The 15,856-nt window shown below is 40.5% G+C and overlaps 1 protein-coding gene across 10 annotated transcripts in view; it reads right to left on the bottom strand.

Moving 5' to 3' along the window:
* Nucleotides 1-15,856, bottom strand: part of KALRN (kalirin RhoGEF kinase) — a 445,988-nt gene that overhangs the window by 211,135 nt on the left and 218,997 nt on the right. For all 10 annotated transcript variants that reach the window (XM_052676088.1, XM_052676076.1, XM_052676075.1 and 7 more), the window contains 2 exons: nt 11,402-11,533; nt 7,190-7,420 (listed from right to left, as the gene is read on the bottom strand). In XM_052676088.1, the coding sequence (XP_052532048.1) occupies nt 7,190-7,420; nt 11,402-11,533 (363 nt within the window). The remainder of the gene's footprint in view (nt 1-7,189; nt 7,421-11,401; nt 11,534-15,856) is intronic.

Genomic DNA, 15,856 nt, shown 5'->3' on the forward strand with positions numbered 1-15,856 from the left:
CGTTCCTTTGCTGCTCTTACATCAATGCTAAGTAAACTTCAGTTAGTAACTGAAGCTGGCCCCTGAAGTTTGATATCCCTAGCACTGCTGCTCTGCATGGAAATTAAAAAGTGATCATTATTGTTTTTTAATCAGTGACTCTTTAAAAGCACAAAGAACAATTGTCTGCACAGCTTAATAACTATACAGAGGAGGAAAGATAAAAAGTTGATTCCAGATAATTTCAAGTTACACTTTAAATCAAATTATGCAGAGGATACAGTACTGTTAATCAACAAGCCTTAAGGAATTTCCTGAATAAATATCATTAAATGAAAATATAATAATTTAAACCTATAGTTCTTTGTGAAGACTTTTGGCACAAGAAGTACAAGATAATAATGATCTATATTTAAAAAGGATTCTCAGAAGTTCAGAACAGAGCTCTCTCTCTCTCATGTGACTTTGAAGCATTTAAAGTGATTAACTTCTTAGGCTGGTAGCCTGAGACATCTTCAAGGTGTTCTTACACCAGACATTGATCAGTGGTTAAAGGGGTAAGTCTGACTATCAGGGCAGAAACACAAACCCTTGTGTTAATTAAATGGCTGTGTCATTATTAATTAATTTTGTACTATCTGCAGGATACTAATCAGCAAACAAGCATAACACCATTTTATTTTTAAATCACTATCAGTGTTGGGTGCCTGTCAATCCTCTTCAGAAGATGAGTGGGACCACAAATCCCATCACTGCTTAGACCTGAGCTCCCAGTGACTGAAAAGGTGACAATTCCTTCAGCAGGATTAAAAGAACAAAATGAAAATTGCTCTAAAGAAGCATCTGCCAAGATGTCTTGTTGCATGGTCTGTGGCAAAAAGGGGATGGAAACAAACAAACAAACATCCTTTCACTTCAGTCTTACTGTCCTTTATTGCATCAGTAATAAACCAGGCTAGCACTTAGTGAGAGGCTGTTAGGGACATAATGTGGGTTTGTAAACATGTGCAGGTCTTACTAAGTTAGCCCTTTAGAGACACCTAGGCTGAAGCTTTACTGTCACCTATCAGAACTCTGTGGTGAAATCTTTATATAATTATCCAGCTGTGGACACTCTGGCCTTAACTGTTGCTGGAATGACAGGGTTATTCAGCATAAAAGCAGAGGTATTTGTTCCCTCAGTTGTGGATAAACAATTGTTTTCTCTCCTGTCACTTCTGCATTGAGATAATGTTGCCAAGTAGTTTTACCACTATTGGCTCCTGAGCTCCTTTCTCATTAACATTTTGAGAGACACAACCAGAGTTAAAACCTCTATTCATTATCAAGTACCTCTTCAACCATAATGGTGGTAGGGGTGAGAGCCCATGCACCTTCCGCATTCTGAGAAAGTACACCAGCAATACTTCGACAACTTAAACACAGGAGTGACAAACATTAAGTACATTTCATTATCTGACAAGTTTACCAAAGGTGCTGTGAAAATTATCTGGAACGCTTTGAATTTTAATGTTTTAATTACTTGTCTGTCAGTGGTAGCTATTATTTGTGGGCTAAATCCACTCAGATGGCGCACAGATCATGTGCATTTCTGCAGAATCCTGTGGCTGAAATCACGTGGTCAAAAATATAATCTGGACTTGATTATAATATTCTTTCTTCTTTGTTATTTTTTGCAAATAAATCTCTTGTTTTACAAGACCCAGTGAAGGCACTTACTGTAAATAAAACATGAAAGAAGATATATAGTCTGATTTCTTCTGCCTTTGAAAGAAACTATGACTAGATGGAAAACTACAGAATTTTGGAGAACTCTCCATTCCCTTTTGAAGTAATCAAAACAACCAAGTGTATTCGTGCATGTGTGGGAGACGCACAGAGCTAATCCTCTACAATCCTGTGCGAAAGCTAAATGAATCACGAACTGCCTCAAATATCTTAACACTCTTCTGCAAATGGACTACACAGATCACACGGATAACATGAATTGTTCGCCATTCTGACAGCGTATGGAGGCTGACAGATGTTGGCAGGACATTTTTCTCCATACAAGTGATGTCAGGATGAGAACATGATCTGGTTTCTCGGCCAGTAAAAGCCAGACACAAGTTAAAGTGCTTGGTTACGAAGAGAGAGAGCCTTTCCTCTGCAGTACTTTGCAGTCTCCTACAGCAATGGCAGCTGGTAAATGTAATGATATCAGTGTGGCCACATGGCCTTTTTATCCATCACCAGAGGCAGATAACCACACAAGGAAACAAAAACTATGTTCATTAATGTCTCTGGGAACAAAGCCAACAGGACACAGATCCACAAATTTAGAGAAACCCAAGTGAACTTGACACTGGTATAGATAGCATGACCTTTTTTAATAACAAAAAGGATTTGAGCCTTCAATCAGCCTACAGCTGTCATGGCAAAAGTCCTAGCTTTCTCAGTAAGTAGTTACCCATTTGCCAGTATGGGCTCACTAGTGACTAGTATCTTGTGGTTTGCCACTGGTGTCCGGTGGGCAAAAGCAGGCTGTTCCATTTTTCCAGTCCAGGCAACTCAAGGTATTGTAAAAAACCAAAAGACAGAACTTCTACATCCACCTATTTTCCGGTTTTTCTTTTACAGGCAGTAAACACAACCAAAGCAAAACAAGGAGGCAGTATCAGCAGCGGCCTTGGGAGAACTGTGTGAATCTGTAGAGAAAAAGGCTGGTTGTGTCAGGTTGAGTGTCAGTGTGCATGCATGGATGGATGGATGCAAAGACTGAGAATTTACATGAGAAGGAATGAAACCTGCAGAATGAGAGCTGCAGTTTGACTATACTTTCACCAAAGTGCTTTAAAATTGCAAGTTCAAGGCATGCACAGACCATTTCAATAGTGCATCTGATGGGTATCCATTTTCCTTCTAGTTTTATAGGTATGCTTCAGGCTTTAAAGCATCATTTGGGCCACAGAATGGCTCGGGTTGGAAGGAACCTCAAGGATCATTAATCTCCAACACCCTGCCACATGCAGGGCCACCAACCTCCACATTTAATGCTAGACCAGGCTGCCCAGGGTCTTATCCAATGTGGCCTTGAATATGTCTAGGAACGGGGCATCCACAACCTCTCTGGGCAGCCTGTTCCAGTACCTCACCACTCTCTCTGGAAAGAACTTCCCCTGACATCCAACCTAAATCTTCCCTCCCTCAATTTTTAACCATTTCCCCTTGTCCTGCTGTTATCTACCCTTTCAAAGAGTTGATTCTCCTCCTGTTTGTAGGTTCCCTTTAGGTATTGAAATGCTGCAATGAGGTCACTCTGCTGCCTTCTTTTCTTCAGGCTGAACAAGCCCAGCTCCCTCAGCCTGTCTTCATAGGGAAGATGCTCCATTCCCCTGATCATCTTCCTGGCCCTCCTCTGGACCCTCTCCAACAGCTCCCTGTATTACTTGCACTTTGCTGTGTTGAGCCTCATTAGGTTCACCCGGGCCCACCTTTCAAGCCTGCTGATGTCCCTCTGAATGGCAGCACCAGTCCCAAGACAGACCCCTGGGGGATGCTGTTCATTACTGGCCTTTATCTGGACACAGAAACATTGATGACCACCCTCTGTCTGTGGCCTTTCAACCAATTTCTTATCCATCAAATCCACATCCCTCCAATTTGGAGATAAGGGTGTGGTGGGGGACCATGTCAAAGGCCTTGCTCAAGTCCAGGTAAATGACATCGGTAAAGATACTTCCGCAGGGTCAGTTTATGAAGTGACAGAATTCAGACAAAATTCTTGCCCATATTAAACCAAGGGGATAAGAGAAGGCAGTGGGGTGCAGAAAATGTTATAAATTTACTTCAGCTATTTCTAAGGCTGCTCAGTAATATCTGCTGTTCATGAGAGCAAGGGGAACATATTAAAAATGGAGAGATGAAGATGGGGAAAATCAGGATGTAACATGGGGAGGGAGGCAAAATTGGAGATGGTGTGAGAATAATTCAAATTTTCAACAGGAATTGAAATGGTATAAGTATGCTGGTAAGTATTCTACAATTAGAAGAACAGAGAGTGACAAAAAGGAAAAGCTGCCGTAAATGGGCCAAAAATATGTAACAATTTCAGAATAACAGTATGGATGTCAATGGGACTTCTTCCCTCCCTTGCAGGGCACAATCTCAGCACCTCCTCCCACTGCCGTGCTTGAGAGATCAAAGAGAGCAGCTCATCCCTATCTGAAATGATAGAGAACTTCTAAAAAGCAAGTAAAGCAATGAAGTGTTTTACACACTTGGCAGTCTCACATTTTTATAATGATCCCAAATACTTCTGGTGTTAAAAGAGTTGCTAGTTAGTTAATACCTGCGTAGAGCCTCTTAACCGCTCACAAATTATCTCCTCTCCCTATTGTGTGAATGGTGCTGTTTCCCATGAATGCTGAAATGAAGTTTCACTACATTTCTTTACTTTTCATCTTTAAAATGCTATACATTTACAACTCTTTTTTCTTAGCATACCATTATTTGTGTTCACTCACTTGAGTAAATTGATGTCATAGTATTAAAATATAGATTTAATAGCAAATCTTCAAAAATGTCTGATGGTGTTAGGTAGTGCTTAATGACATTTTATAGCATAACATTTCTTATATTTGTATCATAACTTGGCAATCCTCTGTGTTTGTTTAAACTTTTTTTTTTTTCTACAGCACAACTTCTGTTTTGATTATGAAATGGCTGTAAGGTTGCCTGACTTTCTATCTCAGAATACAAATAACTTTTCTCTTTTAATTCATAGCTTTCAGTACTTTGCCCACTTCAAACTTAAATCAAAGTAGACTGTTTCCTTGTCAGTAGGAAATTATCCCAGATCACTGCCATGACCTGCCAGTAATGCATACAGTGCATACTCTGGTCTTGTGAATGGCGTTGAAGACACTGAGAATGAAGCGGTGGAGCCACCATCCCTGTATGTGTTCAGGAACCATGGAGATGTGGCACTGAAGGACACAGGTTGGGGTTGGACAAGATGATCTTAGTGCTCCTTTCCAACCTTACTGATGCTATGATCCTAAGTGAACGAATCCCATTTAACACAGCTTAACCCTTAAATTCAGCCCAAAAGAAACACACTCGACCTTTCATTCTGCTAGACAGTTTTACAAGATCTCCCTATGAAAATTGGGTAAAGTTGCAGTGTGATAGCATGCTTAATTTTGAGCTGGGTGGAGAAGGAAGAGGATCATCTTTCTTAAAGAAATTGCACTGTATCAATACTGGTCTAGAAGACAGCAAACTCCAACAAATTCAGGACTCTCCTGTCAGGATTTGTTCACCCACATCCTTCTTTTTGTAGATTTGAATCCAGAAGATAGACATCTTTAGGTAACTAAATTTAGGTTACTAAATTTTGACAAGGCAGAAAATGATTATGGATAAGTGTTACTTATGGCTAGTGACCACTTGCTAATTGACAGCTACATCTGCAAGCTGATGGGTATTTTAAAATGTAAGCATAGTAGAAATTGCACATAGGAAGTGATTACTGAAAAACAAACAAAGGCCAACATACTCAGAGATATACTCCTCTTCCTCATGGAATCTCCATATTTCTGTTCAGCTAATAATTTCATTTATGAATTACAAAGCATTTATCTTGAATAGTACAGCTGTTTGGTGAATAGAATGATTCATCTCTACTTTCTAAGCAGGATAAAGAGATGTAAGTGTGTGTTGGGACAGAAACATGTCTGTCATCAAGTTGTTGCTTCCCAGATAACTACACATAAAAAGAAAAATTTGGAAAGACTGCTGCCAACAGAACTGACACAGATAGTGATGCTGTCTTAAGTAACTGTACTTCACTGACACTTACTACTTGCTTCTCTCCTTTCAAAAAAAAGTTGCATTGCTCACAGAAGACATTAATCCTCTTGAAATCAGTGACAAAGACTCACTGCCCTGCATAAGTGGAAATTTCAAGTCCCAAGAGGGTTTCTTGAGTGAACTGCATAAACATTTTTACACATTTCAAAAGATGTAAGAGAAGAAGTTTGGATGGAATGATTGAACAGAGGTATAAATCACCCTAGGAGATGAAGAATACCTAAGCTAATAAGGATTCCTATCAACATTATACATCATAATTGGAAAAAATGTAAAGATATCAAAATTCACAATACCTTGTTCTTAGATATTTTAACCCCAGAACTGTATTAAAAAATACTTGAAAGATCATATAGTTTGTAGAGACTATTCTAGTTGAATTCCAGTTACGTGCTCTACTTAATATATAGCTTATGAATTTCATTACCATGAAGCAAGTTGCCTGTCTCTCCTCCTTTCTGGTTCTTGTCTATTCTGCATGCAACTGCCCTGTTGCTCTGTCTCTCCCTTGTGTTTCACTGGGAGAAAGGCAAAGACATAAGGAACCCCAGGGACATTAGAATGCTCCATAAACACAATTAGAGTGTTCAGCCTCTTCATTTAAAGCAAGTACCATATTGCTACCAACATCTGTTTCAGGCTGTACAGGGGCCCATAAACAAACCACACCCTTCTGAACCAGCAGAGTCCTGTAGCATCTGTTGACTGTGTTTGCATATTTAGCAGCTATAACAATGGCATCTCCTACATACTGTCAGTTACACTGCTGTGTGTATTCAGATGGCTTCCTTTGGAAGACAAATGTTATTTACCTGCAGCCTGAGTTCTTAGAGGTGAGCCTGTATGGTATGAGCTGTTACTGTGCTGTGGGCTCTGTACATTCAGGGGGTGCAGTTCATTTGGGCTTACTAGTTAATAGCACAGGTACCTGCCCTGCATAAATGGTAATAATGCAAAGATCATCAAAAAACCACCACTGTAAGATCTGTATCAGTACTCCTTCCACACAGGAAGATGAAACACACTGCAGTTCAATTGCTTTTTACACTTGAAATCCTTGTTTTTCTATTAAACACTGTTTCCTAAGGAACAGTAAAGCACCTACAGCCAACTGCTCACTTGTGAAAAATTAACCACTGAAAATAGCATCACATTCCTGTAGGGAACAGACTGATCAATAATCAGTGGACTGACTGATGGCTTCTAATGTGAAACTGAGAGGTGCATCAGTATTTTAGCATAGATAGAGCAATGTGTGTAATCCAGCTATTAGCTATACCCTCCAGATAAGTCACCAAACTACCTTTACAGCTGCAGAGAGAGGATCGTTCTTTATCTCCTTTAGTAACAGCTTTACCTGTTGGACATCCTGCTGGAAAACGCAGAGCTGCAGCCTTTGGTGCAGCCGGACCTTTCGGTGCTGCCAGATGCTCTCCAGGCGCCGCTGGTGATGCAGGACCTCATGTACCACGTCCAGTACCTGGTGCACAGCTTTGGAATAGTTTGCAGTAGCAGTGAGGGATTCTGAATTCCCAGGGCTCAAGGGACGCTGTAGAACATCCAGCAAGGCTTTTCCATCCTGGCTCACCTGAGTGAAGAAATAAGTCTCCTTCACTGAGCTGATATTTCAATATTCAAGAGCTGAGAACGAACAACCTCGCTGATTCTTTTTCCCCACGTCTCTTCCTCATTTTACTCAAAAAAGAAGAAAGCCCTCATTACATCTCTATTTGACTTGTACTTGCACATGCAGCGCTGCCTTCGTTCCCTCATGGGCCTGCTGTGTCACTCAGCAACAGCACAGGTACCGCTCTGCTGGGACTGCACAGACACAGCAATCCCAAATGATGCTACGTTCTGACACATGGGCACTGAGAATTCCTGACATGCACCAGCTGATGACAGGTGGCATTTGCAATAGGGGCCTATTTACATGAGGAGATGGCATTTTAAGAAAACCACAGATGGCAGAGTCATTCATATTCCATATGATAAGAGAGAGTCCTTTCATCGTAGGATTACTAAGTAGGAATATACCTTCTGAGGTGTGACATTCCAATTCTGTATTTCATTCAGTGGCAGTGAAACGAGGATAGGATGATGACTCTACTGTTCCCCAGGAGCGCTCAGAGGCATCTGTAGCCTCCAGTTTCAATGGGCTACAAAGCCTGGAGGCAAATGGAAAGTCCTGTGCACATGTGCAATCTTTTTTTGTGTGTACTGAAAAACAGTTGCAGATGCAAAGGCATTTTGGCATTACAAAAATAGAATGCTAGTTTTTTTTTAATGCCAGCATATACTTACACACACATCAAAAAAACAAACAAACAAACAAAAAACCCCCACCCTATCGTAACCAAAACATCTTAACAAGTGTATACTTGCATAGTTCTCTAAAAAACATCACCTTGAAATGTTTTTGAGCTATGGATTGCAAGCTTGAAATATTTTGTTCAACAGAAACATTTAATGAAGACACTACTGGAATCCTTCTCTTTTCTCAGCCCACTCTCCTCCTTTCCCGCAGAAACAAACTGCAGAGAAATGATGAGATTTCCTGGAAACGTGTTTTTATTTCTATGCAATCACAGCCACCAACCCTGCTAGAGAATGGTTTGAAGAATGCTTTCCATCCAGTTTGAATGTTGATCATTAGCAAAGTTCAAGTATGTCTCAAGGATTTGCAAGTCTCATTTATCTCCATATTATAGTTGCTCAGTCAAATGTAGCAAATACCCATGAATCCCAAATCTGAGTCTTTTGGCAAGCCATGCCACATCCCAGGCTGTTAGAGTAATAGAGGTGCGGTGCAATTGCAGAGAAATGAAGAGAGCCTCTGAGAATTATACTGGCAGAACTGGGAGTCAATTCTCATCACATGAGGGGGGCTTAGGTGGTGACTATTAGGTGACTACTAGGTGGGATCCTTGGAGATTTTTTTTTTTTTTAATATTGAGGATAATTTGCAATTAGATCAGGAAATAAATGGAGAGCCTGCAGGGAGAGGCTTTCCATTCTCAGATTTGGTTGCTGCCAAAAAGCAGCTGAAGCAATCTGCGCAGGCTGAAGCCTGCTGGGGTCACAGAGGGAGCAGTTACAGCCACAGCAGTGCACAGTGGGAATATGGGGGGATTTTAGCAGGGAACACTGAGGCACAGGTGTTTCCTTGGCAACCCAGTAGAGGTGGCAATGGCTGCTAGGCAGGAAGCAGCAGCATCTAGGCAGGGAAGGAGGCATGACAGGCTGCATCCTATTTTATCTGTGAGAAGATAATTAGCAACAATCCAGTCACTGGGAATAGGGAACCAAAGCCATGCATACATGTGTGAGCAGCTTATTAGACCTGAAACTCATTCTTTCCATGGACTAACTTCCCTGTGTGAATTCACTATGGGCCTGATCCCACCATTTGGGTTTTCAATTGGTCTGAATCTATCCCATCAAGTATTTGGCTCCTGCTGTCTGTCTGAAGAGCCTCAGAGATTACCAGTTAAGATTTTTCCCCGACAGGCAACCTCGCATTCATTGTCTGCACAGCCAGAGATAAATGCCAGATATCAAGTGCCCAAGTTGTTCTGCTAATAATCATTAACATATAGGAGAGGCAATTAGAAACATTCTCCTGCTCTGTAGCCTACAAGCTTGTCCTGTCACACCGAAGGCAATCTGTAAACATATGTCAAGCAGCATGGTGGTAGACAACCAGTGAAGCTCAATATTTCCAAAGATTTCATACATATTCCAGGACTTCATATCTTCTACGTCTTACAGAAAGGAAGGAAACAGCTTCACAAATGGAGGAGCTATCTCTGCTCTTCTAGCCATTTAGACCTTCCCCTTTGTTTTGCAAAAAATATATCACATCTCTTTTCACGTGAATATTCTGAATTTTTCAAGGACTGTGCAAGGTCACAAGCATAAAGAACCCAGTTCAGTTGAATTTGCATCTGACAACACATTTTTAAGAGGTATAGCATAAGTCTTAAACTTAATGGACCTGCTCCCAGCATGACTTGCAGTCCCTGTGATCTCTAAGTAACAGTGTTGTACCTGTCAAAGGAAATCTGACCATATTCCCCCCCCCCCCCCCCCCTCCCTTATTTTTAATAGTACAGAAATGCTGCTGTTCAGCTACTGGTGGAGCAATATAAACAGCCTGGTTTGAGACATTTATGGAACCTCCTTTTGTGTCAGAGGAAGCTCCCAAATGCATATTGCTGATGTATGCCTCTTCCCTTAAGCACAGTTCTACCCAAAGTAAAAGCAAGAGCATCACTCCATTTTCAGTAGGAAGGTCTGTTCTGCCAACTGCCCCACTTGGTGTTAGCAGCAAGTAGAAAGAATTGCTTGGCTGTGGTTTGCACATCAAGCCTATGATCTCTGCCTTCGATGTTTCTGAGCTTCACTCTTAGTAAAGGAAGGAAGCAAATAATTACGGCTACAACCATGGTAAAAAGGAAAAGGTTTTCCTAAGATTCTTTGGGCATCTCTTCTTACATTCCTGCAGAATATCTAAAATCCTTGTACTCTATAACAGGACAGAAAAGGCCTGTATATCCAGATTTATATGTTTATTCCAATGAATATCCATTCTATTACAAATATCTTACTATTACAGAAATAGAAAGAGATTTTCAATGACTCTGTAGGAAAAGAAAGTGAAAGCTACAGTTTTCATCCCACCACAAAGAGATCCTATGAAAGAAACACTAATTCTATAAGCAAGAGACATTGTCTAGATTTGAGAAATGAGCACATGGATAAGAGGTAGGGCTCGAAAGTCTAATCCAAGCTTTTCAGCTCTTTACGTAACCATGGGCAAAGGAATGAACATTTCGGAAATAACAGACTGTAACCTTTCTGGCAGTTCTACAAAATGCCTAAAAACATGCTTAGAGAAATAATGTAAAAATGTTTTAAACAGCTGTGTGTGTGTGACAATTTATAGCTTTCTGAAGAAGCATCAGCAAAAGCAATATGCATATTAAAGGACTCTTTTGTAATGTATTTTAAATAATTTTCATTTCACAAAAGCTAAGACTGAGGCTGTTAAACTAATGCTAGTTTAAAATTTATTTTTTAAGAGACATTTTCAAGTACAATTAAAGAACCTTACTTTCTGACTAGACACATGCATAAAAATTCTCAGTTCCAACCAGGAACAATAAGAACATTCTCCGTTTGCTCAGACACCTTCCTGCTCCTGAGAAGCCCAAGTATTGTATTAGAAATTGCACTTCATGATTGCAACCCAGAATTGCTTTTTCTCATGAATAACATCCAAATCATTCATGCTGTTTAGAAAACAAGGCATTACTGTACACTATCACTTACATTCTTCATCTTTTCTATGTGGGGTTTGTCCCTAAGATCGTCCTGATGGTCCCCTGCAAGCAGACTCCAGGGAGTTCCCAGACTGGGAGTACATAGTTCTGACTTCTTTGAAACAATTGCAGTAATGGAAAGCAAACCTAATTTTTTTTTTTCTCCCCAGAAAAGCTAACTTCCCAAACATAGTCAAGTATCTGTTTGCATTTAGCAGACACGTTCTCCTCTGGGAAGCACATACCTCTGTGTAGGCCTGTGTTACTTGTTCATACAGAGACTGATGATGATGGATGGCCAGCTCTAGGTCTTGCATTTCTGAGGGGAGGCCTCCTTCACTGCACATTTTACACCAGGCATCCACACCTGAAAGGAACTGAAACAATTGCAGAAAAAATGAGCAACAGCGACAGAGAACATCATCACAACAGCTTTAGAAAACTGAGTAGAATGCCACTTAGAAAAACTACAATGCCACTGACATCTCCAGCCTGAACTGAGGAGAATGTAACAGTCAAAAAAAGGTCCTTTTGAACGCAGGAAGTATATTCCTGTTCCCTCCTGAAGAGTATCTATCCAAAAGAACATTTTCTGTTTCTTTTGAATTAAAAACAAATGCTTCTTTAATCAGGCTCCGAAAACACCTATTCTAAGAGTCTTCGCATATAGAGCAGGGAACCTGCAATATTTGGGAGAAAAACATCATTGTGAAGCACAGGAGGATCCAGCTGTATTTGCCATCATCTCAGTCGTCAAACATCCCTTGGTCACTCACCTGTACTTAACTCTAATTTGGCCAATAGAAAACTCCCTTTAAAATCAATACTGACATTCATTTCAGTGAAAAGCAGACAGTCGGTATTCAAGCAGCTCCCAGCTCAGGGCCAGCTCAGTGGGATTGCTAATAGGATACCAAGGCTTTAACCTCCAGGTCATACATTTGGTCCTGGACCAGGTCAGCAGTGATCAGATACTATTACCATCTGATGGCTGTTAAGCAGCCAATTCAAAATGAGCTCCTGGTCTGATTCCAGTTCCTGGTGGGCAGAGATCCACAAAAAGGGAGAAAAAAAGGCACTGCCATTGCAATTGATATGGTTTAGCACCTTGGTTGGAAGCCTTAACAGAGAGTCAGAAACCAAACAGGCTTGGAGAGTAGAGGAATGGAAAAAAAAAATTCCACTCTTAAAGGCCTCCAAAGCGGGGCTGATGCTCTTTAGCAGAACAAACTGGGGAAGGTCTCCCAGGTTCTGCCTGTTCGGTAAAAGAGAGGTGGAATTTAGTCTCTAAGGTTCCTGTCTTTTTTCTTTAAGCAAGGTCAACACCAAGACATAGTCACTACCATGCTCATATTTAGTTTGTACTAACTGCCTGATGCCACCTCATTATTACTCATTAAATATTTTCCTCCATCTTTTTGATAACCCAGACTGCCACACTTCAGGGCTACGAATAAAAAATGAACAGCTGATTATAAAACAGATGCAGTGCCCTGTAGGATGAGCTTGTAACACCACAACACTAAAACACAATCACAGCTTTACCAGCTCCTCAAGTGTTCACCTGTGGCTTCTTCGTAAAGCACTCCTCACAGAGTGAGGGGCTGTGAGATTCAAAGTAGAGAGTTTCAATTCCACTCAGGTATCAGCATCCTTTTTTATTAGCACTATTGTAAGTGTAATGCTATTCACTATGCTGTCGTATAAACAAGGCTACAAAGTGTTTGCATGGTAAATATAGAGATTCAACAACAAAGATAATGCCCTAAACATTTGTGTCTACAAGGTACAAATCTAACAGCAAGAACTATGCTTCCTAGGAGACTGGAGGTCACCACATCCTCTTGCGTTAATCTGACTTCTCATCTGTCACATCTCTACAAGCAAAATTCCTAAACAGTTCTCCATAAAGCTGAAGTTGCCTTATTTTTTGCTGAGCTAGTGGAATTCACATCATTTCCTAGTCAGTTTTAGGAATATGGAGCTGAGGCCAATCCTTTCTGGGGTTGTTACATGAACCTCTCAGTTGACACAGTGAACAAAGGACCTCTACACCTTACAGATCAGTATTCCTGCTGCCAGAATCACACAGTTACAGCTCTTATCTGAATGGCTGAATTCTATCCATTTTTATACAAGCTCTTGCAGTCTTGTTACTCCTAGGCTGCCATATCCCCAGAGCACGCTTTGCACAGTAGGTGGGAGACATCAAGAAGATTTTAAGCACCTAACTGCATCACTGCCTGGCTGTCTCACATCTACCTTTCTTCTGTATATCTATTGTACACAGGCAATGTCACATCAATAACTACATCAGTAATTCCACTCCTACCACAAGCAGGAGCAGCTGATGTCCTCTCTTTTAAGAAGCTGTAAGGAACGCAGCCTGTTGGTGTGTGGAGTTCATGCAGGGAGAGTAAGCTATGTTTTAAGGACTTCTGACAAGTATTACTTCATACCACCAGATTATCAATCTGGGTATATTGTAAAAAAGAGCAGCTATGTCAATATTTATTACTTGCAACTTATTCTGGCAGAGCCAAGCAACTTTATTCTGTTTAACTCTCCATGCTAGAAACATATTCATGTGACAAAATCATTGCTTGAGTTAAAAAGAGACACATTTAAAGTTATGACTGTGAGGTTGGAACAGGAGCAAGGACCAATATAATTGAAGTTAATTGCTGAAATTTCCAGTTAGCCCATAGACTGGAATAGCTCCTATTGGGAGCATAAAAGTTGAAATGACAGACTCCAATAGTTACACACGTGTCTCAGGATCTGAAGAATGATTAAGAAAAATCTCTTCTCAAAATAAAATCTTTCCTTGTGCCTCTGATTTAATCAGAAAGTAACTTTAAGGTAACAGCCCAAACTTAATACTGGCTCATAACCTATCCACCAATTCACAAATGATGCATTAGGCCCACCACTAATGGATTCTTAAACCACTTCTCACTAGCTCTGCTCCATGATTCCTATTCTGGATCACACAGAAGCTCTAACATGCAGCTCTGACATTTTGTAGCCCATGTTCATTTATGTTTTTTGCACAGTCCTTGCTTACTGCTTAGGTCTATGGACGAAAACTCCAGGTTAAGCAGGGTGGTTTCCCAGGTCCCAGAGAAATTAAAAACAGACTCTGGCTTGTCTTTGTCATCCTGAAGTGGATGCAGAAGAGCTGTAGGGATGATGGAAAGAGTGCAATGAAGCTGTTCTTAGGCCTCAGTGGCTTAAAATATCTACTGATACACACATATGTATAATTATATTTTGTTTTGTTGGTTTTTTTTTTTTTTTTTTTTTTTAAGGGGTACAGGGTATGAGACTAACTGCGTATTTCCTAATGTTGTTTCTGAAATTTCCTTTCCCTATATAATCCTAAAGTTATCCTTGCATCTTAAAGATGTCAACTATCTTCTCCTTCACTTCTTTCCCTCAGATTTCCTCTCTTTTTCACTTTCTTTGCTCAAACAGCAGAGCGCTCAGAGGGATCAAGGCAGAGATGAGCACAGTAGTCTCCTCAGCTAGGGAGGAAGGTAATACAAATGGCCATGGGTCATTTTCAGAGAATCACCATAAATATTTAGAGCACGCACTCAGCATGTACTCCTTTAAATAGTAATTCTGCTTATGCACTTCTGAGGGTAGACTCTGACCCAGAATTAATTGATTTAGATCTCTCAGTTGATTGAAGATATTAATTTGTTCGTTCTGACAGGATCTGTAGAGTGAGCACCTTATTAATAATTCAGCAGACAATCAGAGATCACAGCCAAGAAAGGGAGGACACCTGGTATGTCTGCTTCCCCCACCTGGCAGTCAGTGGGCCAGAACTTCTTCTGGTGTAACTAGCACAGTTCTCTCAAAAAAATCACTTAGATAAGGCATGTTTATCCTATATTCCCTTGCAACTTAGAATAGCCTCAGGTATACCTAAATATGCACAAGCAGTTTCTATTTTGCACTAGAATTTCATGCTAGCGTGAGAGAAGAAAAAAAAAGATTTGTAGCAGGCAATGTTAAGGGACATTTGGGCAGTTAACTAAGTACCCTGACTTGTACCTTCACCTGGACACAGCAAGTGTTTGGAATTTAGTTTACCAGCTTTTGATCAAGCACACATGCTGAAAGAATCTTGGCAGGAAGCTAATTTGGCAAGATTCATATTTTCTTTCTTTCCTTTCTCTCCTTTTTTTTTTTTTTTTTTTCCCTCCCCATTTTCTTTGTCTTCTTTGTCATTTTCTTGATAACAGTTAGGTACATTTAAAATATGTTTGCAAAACTTAAGGAAGATGCATGCATGCAGTAAAACATACAGGCAGAGAAGGAGGAAAAGAAAGAAACAAACCAAGCTTTGGTACAGGAACTCATTCAGCCAAGTTCAATTCAACATGCCACATGTATCTGCTATGAGAGCCAGGAAAGCAATGTGATTCTGAGGCATGTGAAGACAGATGTGAGGTTCAATTCCCAGCACAGTTGACTCAGCCTTTCATCCTTCCAAGACAGACAAATTGTATTTTGTGCAGTGTGCTGTGTGGGGTCTTTAGGAAGAGACCTTGAAAAACAAGTTATTTCCTGCTCAGCTTGCATATTATGAGATCGGAGAACTTTTCATAAATCTCTGTCCCAAGCCAACAATTTCCTTGCGGGCTGTGGTGTGCCAAAGGCTGAAAGATTATGATCCTACTAGACTT

The sequence above is a fragment of the Tympanuchus pallidicinctus genome, unplaced genomic scaffold (assembly GCF_026119805.1).
Source record: "Tympanuchus pallidicinctus isolate F22 unplaced genomic scaffold, pur_lepc_1.0 scaffold15, whole genome shotgun sequence".
In the NCBI taxonomy this organism is placed as follows: domain Eukaryota; kingdom Metazoa; phylum Chordata; class Aves; order Galliformes; family Phasianidae; genus Tympanuchus; species Tympanuchus pallidicinctus.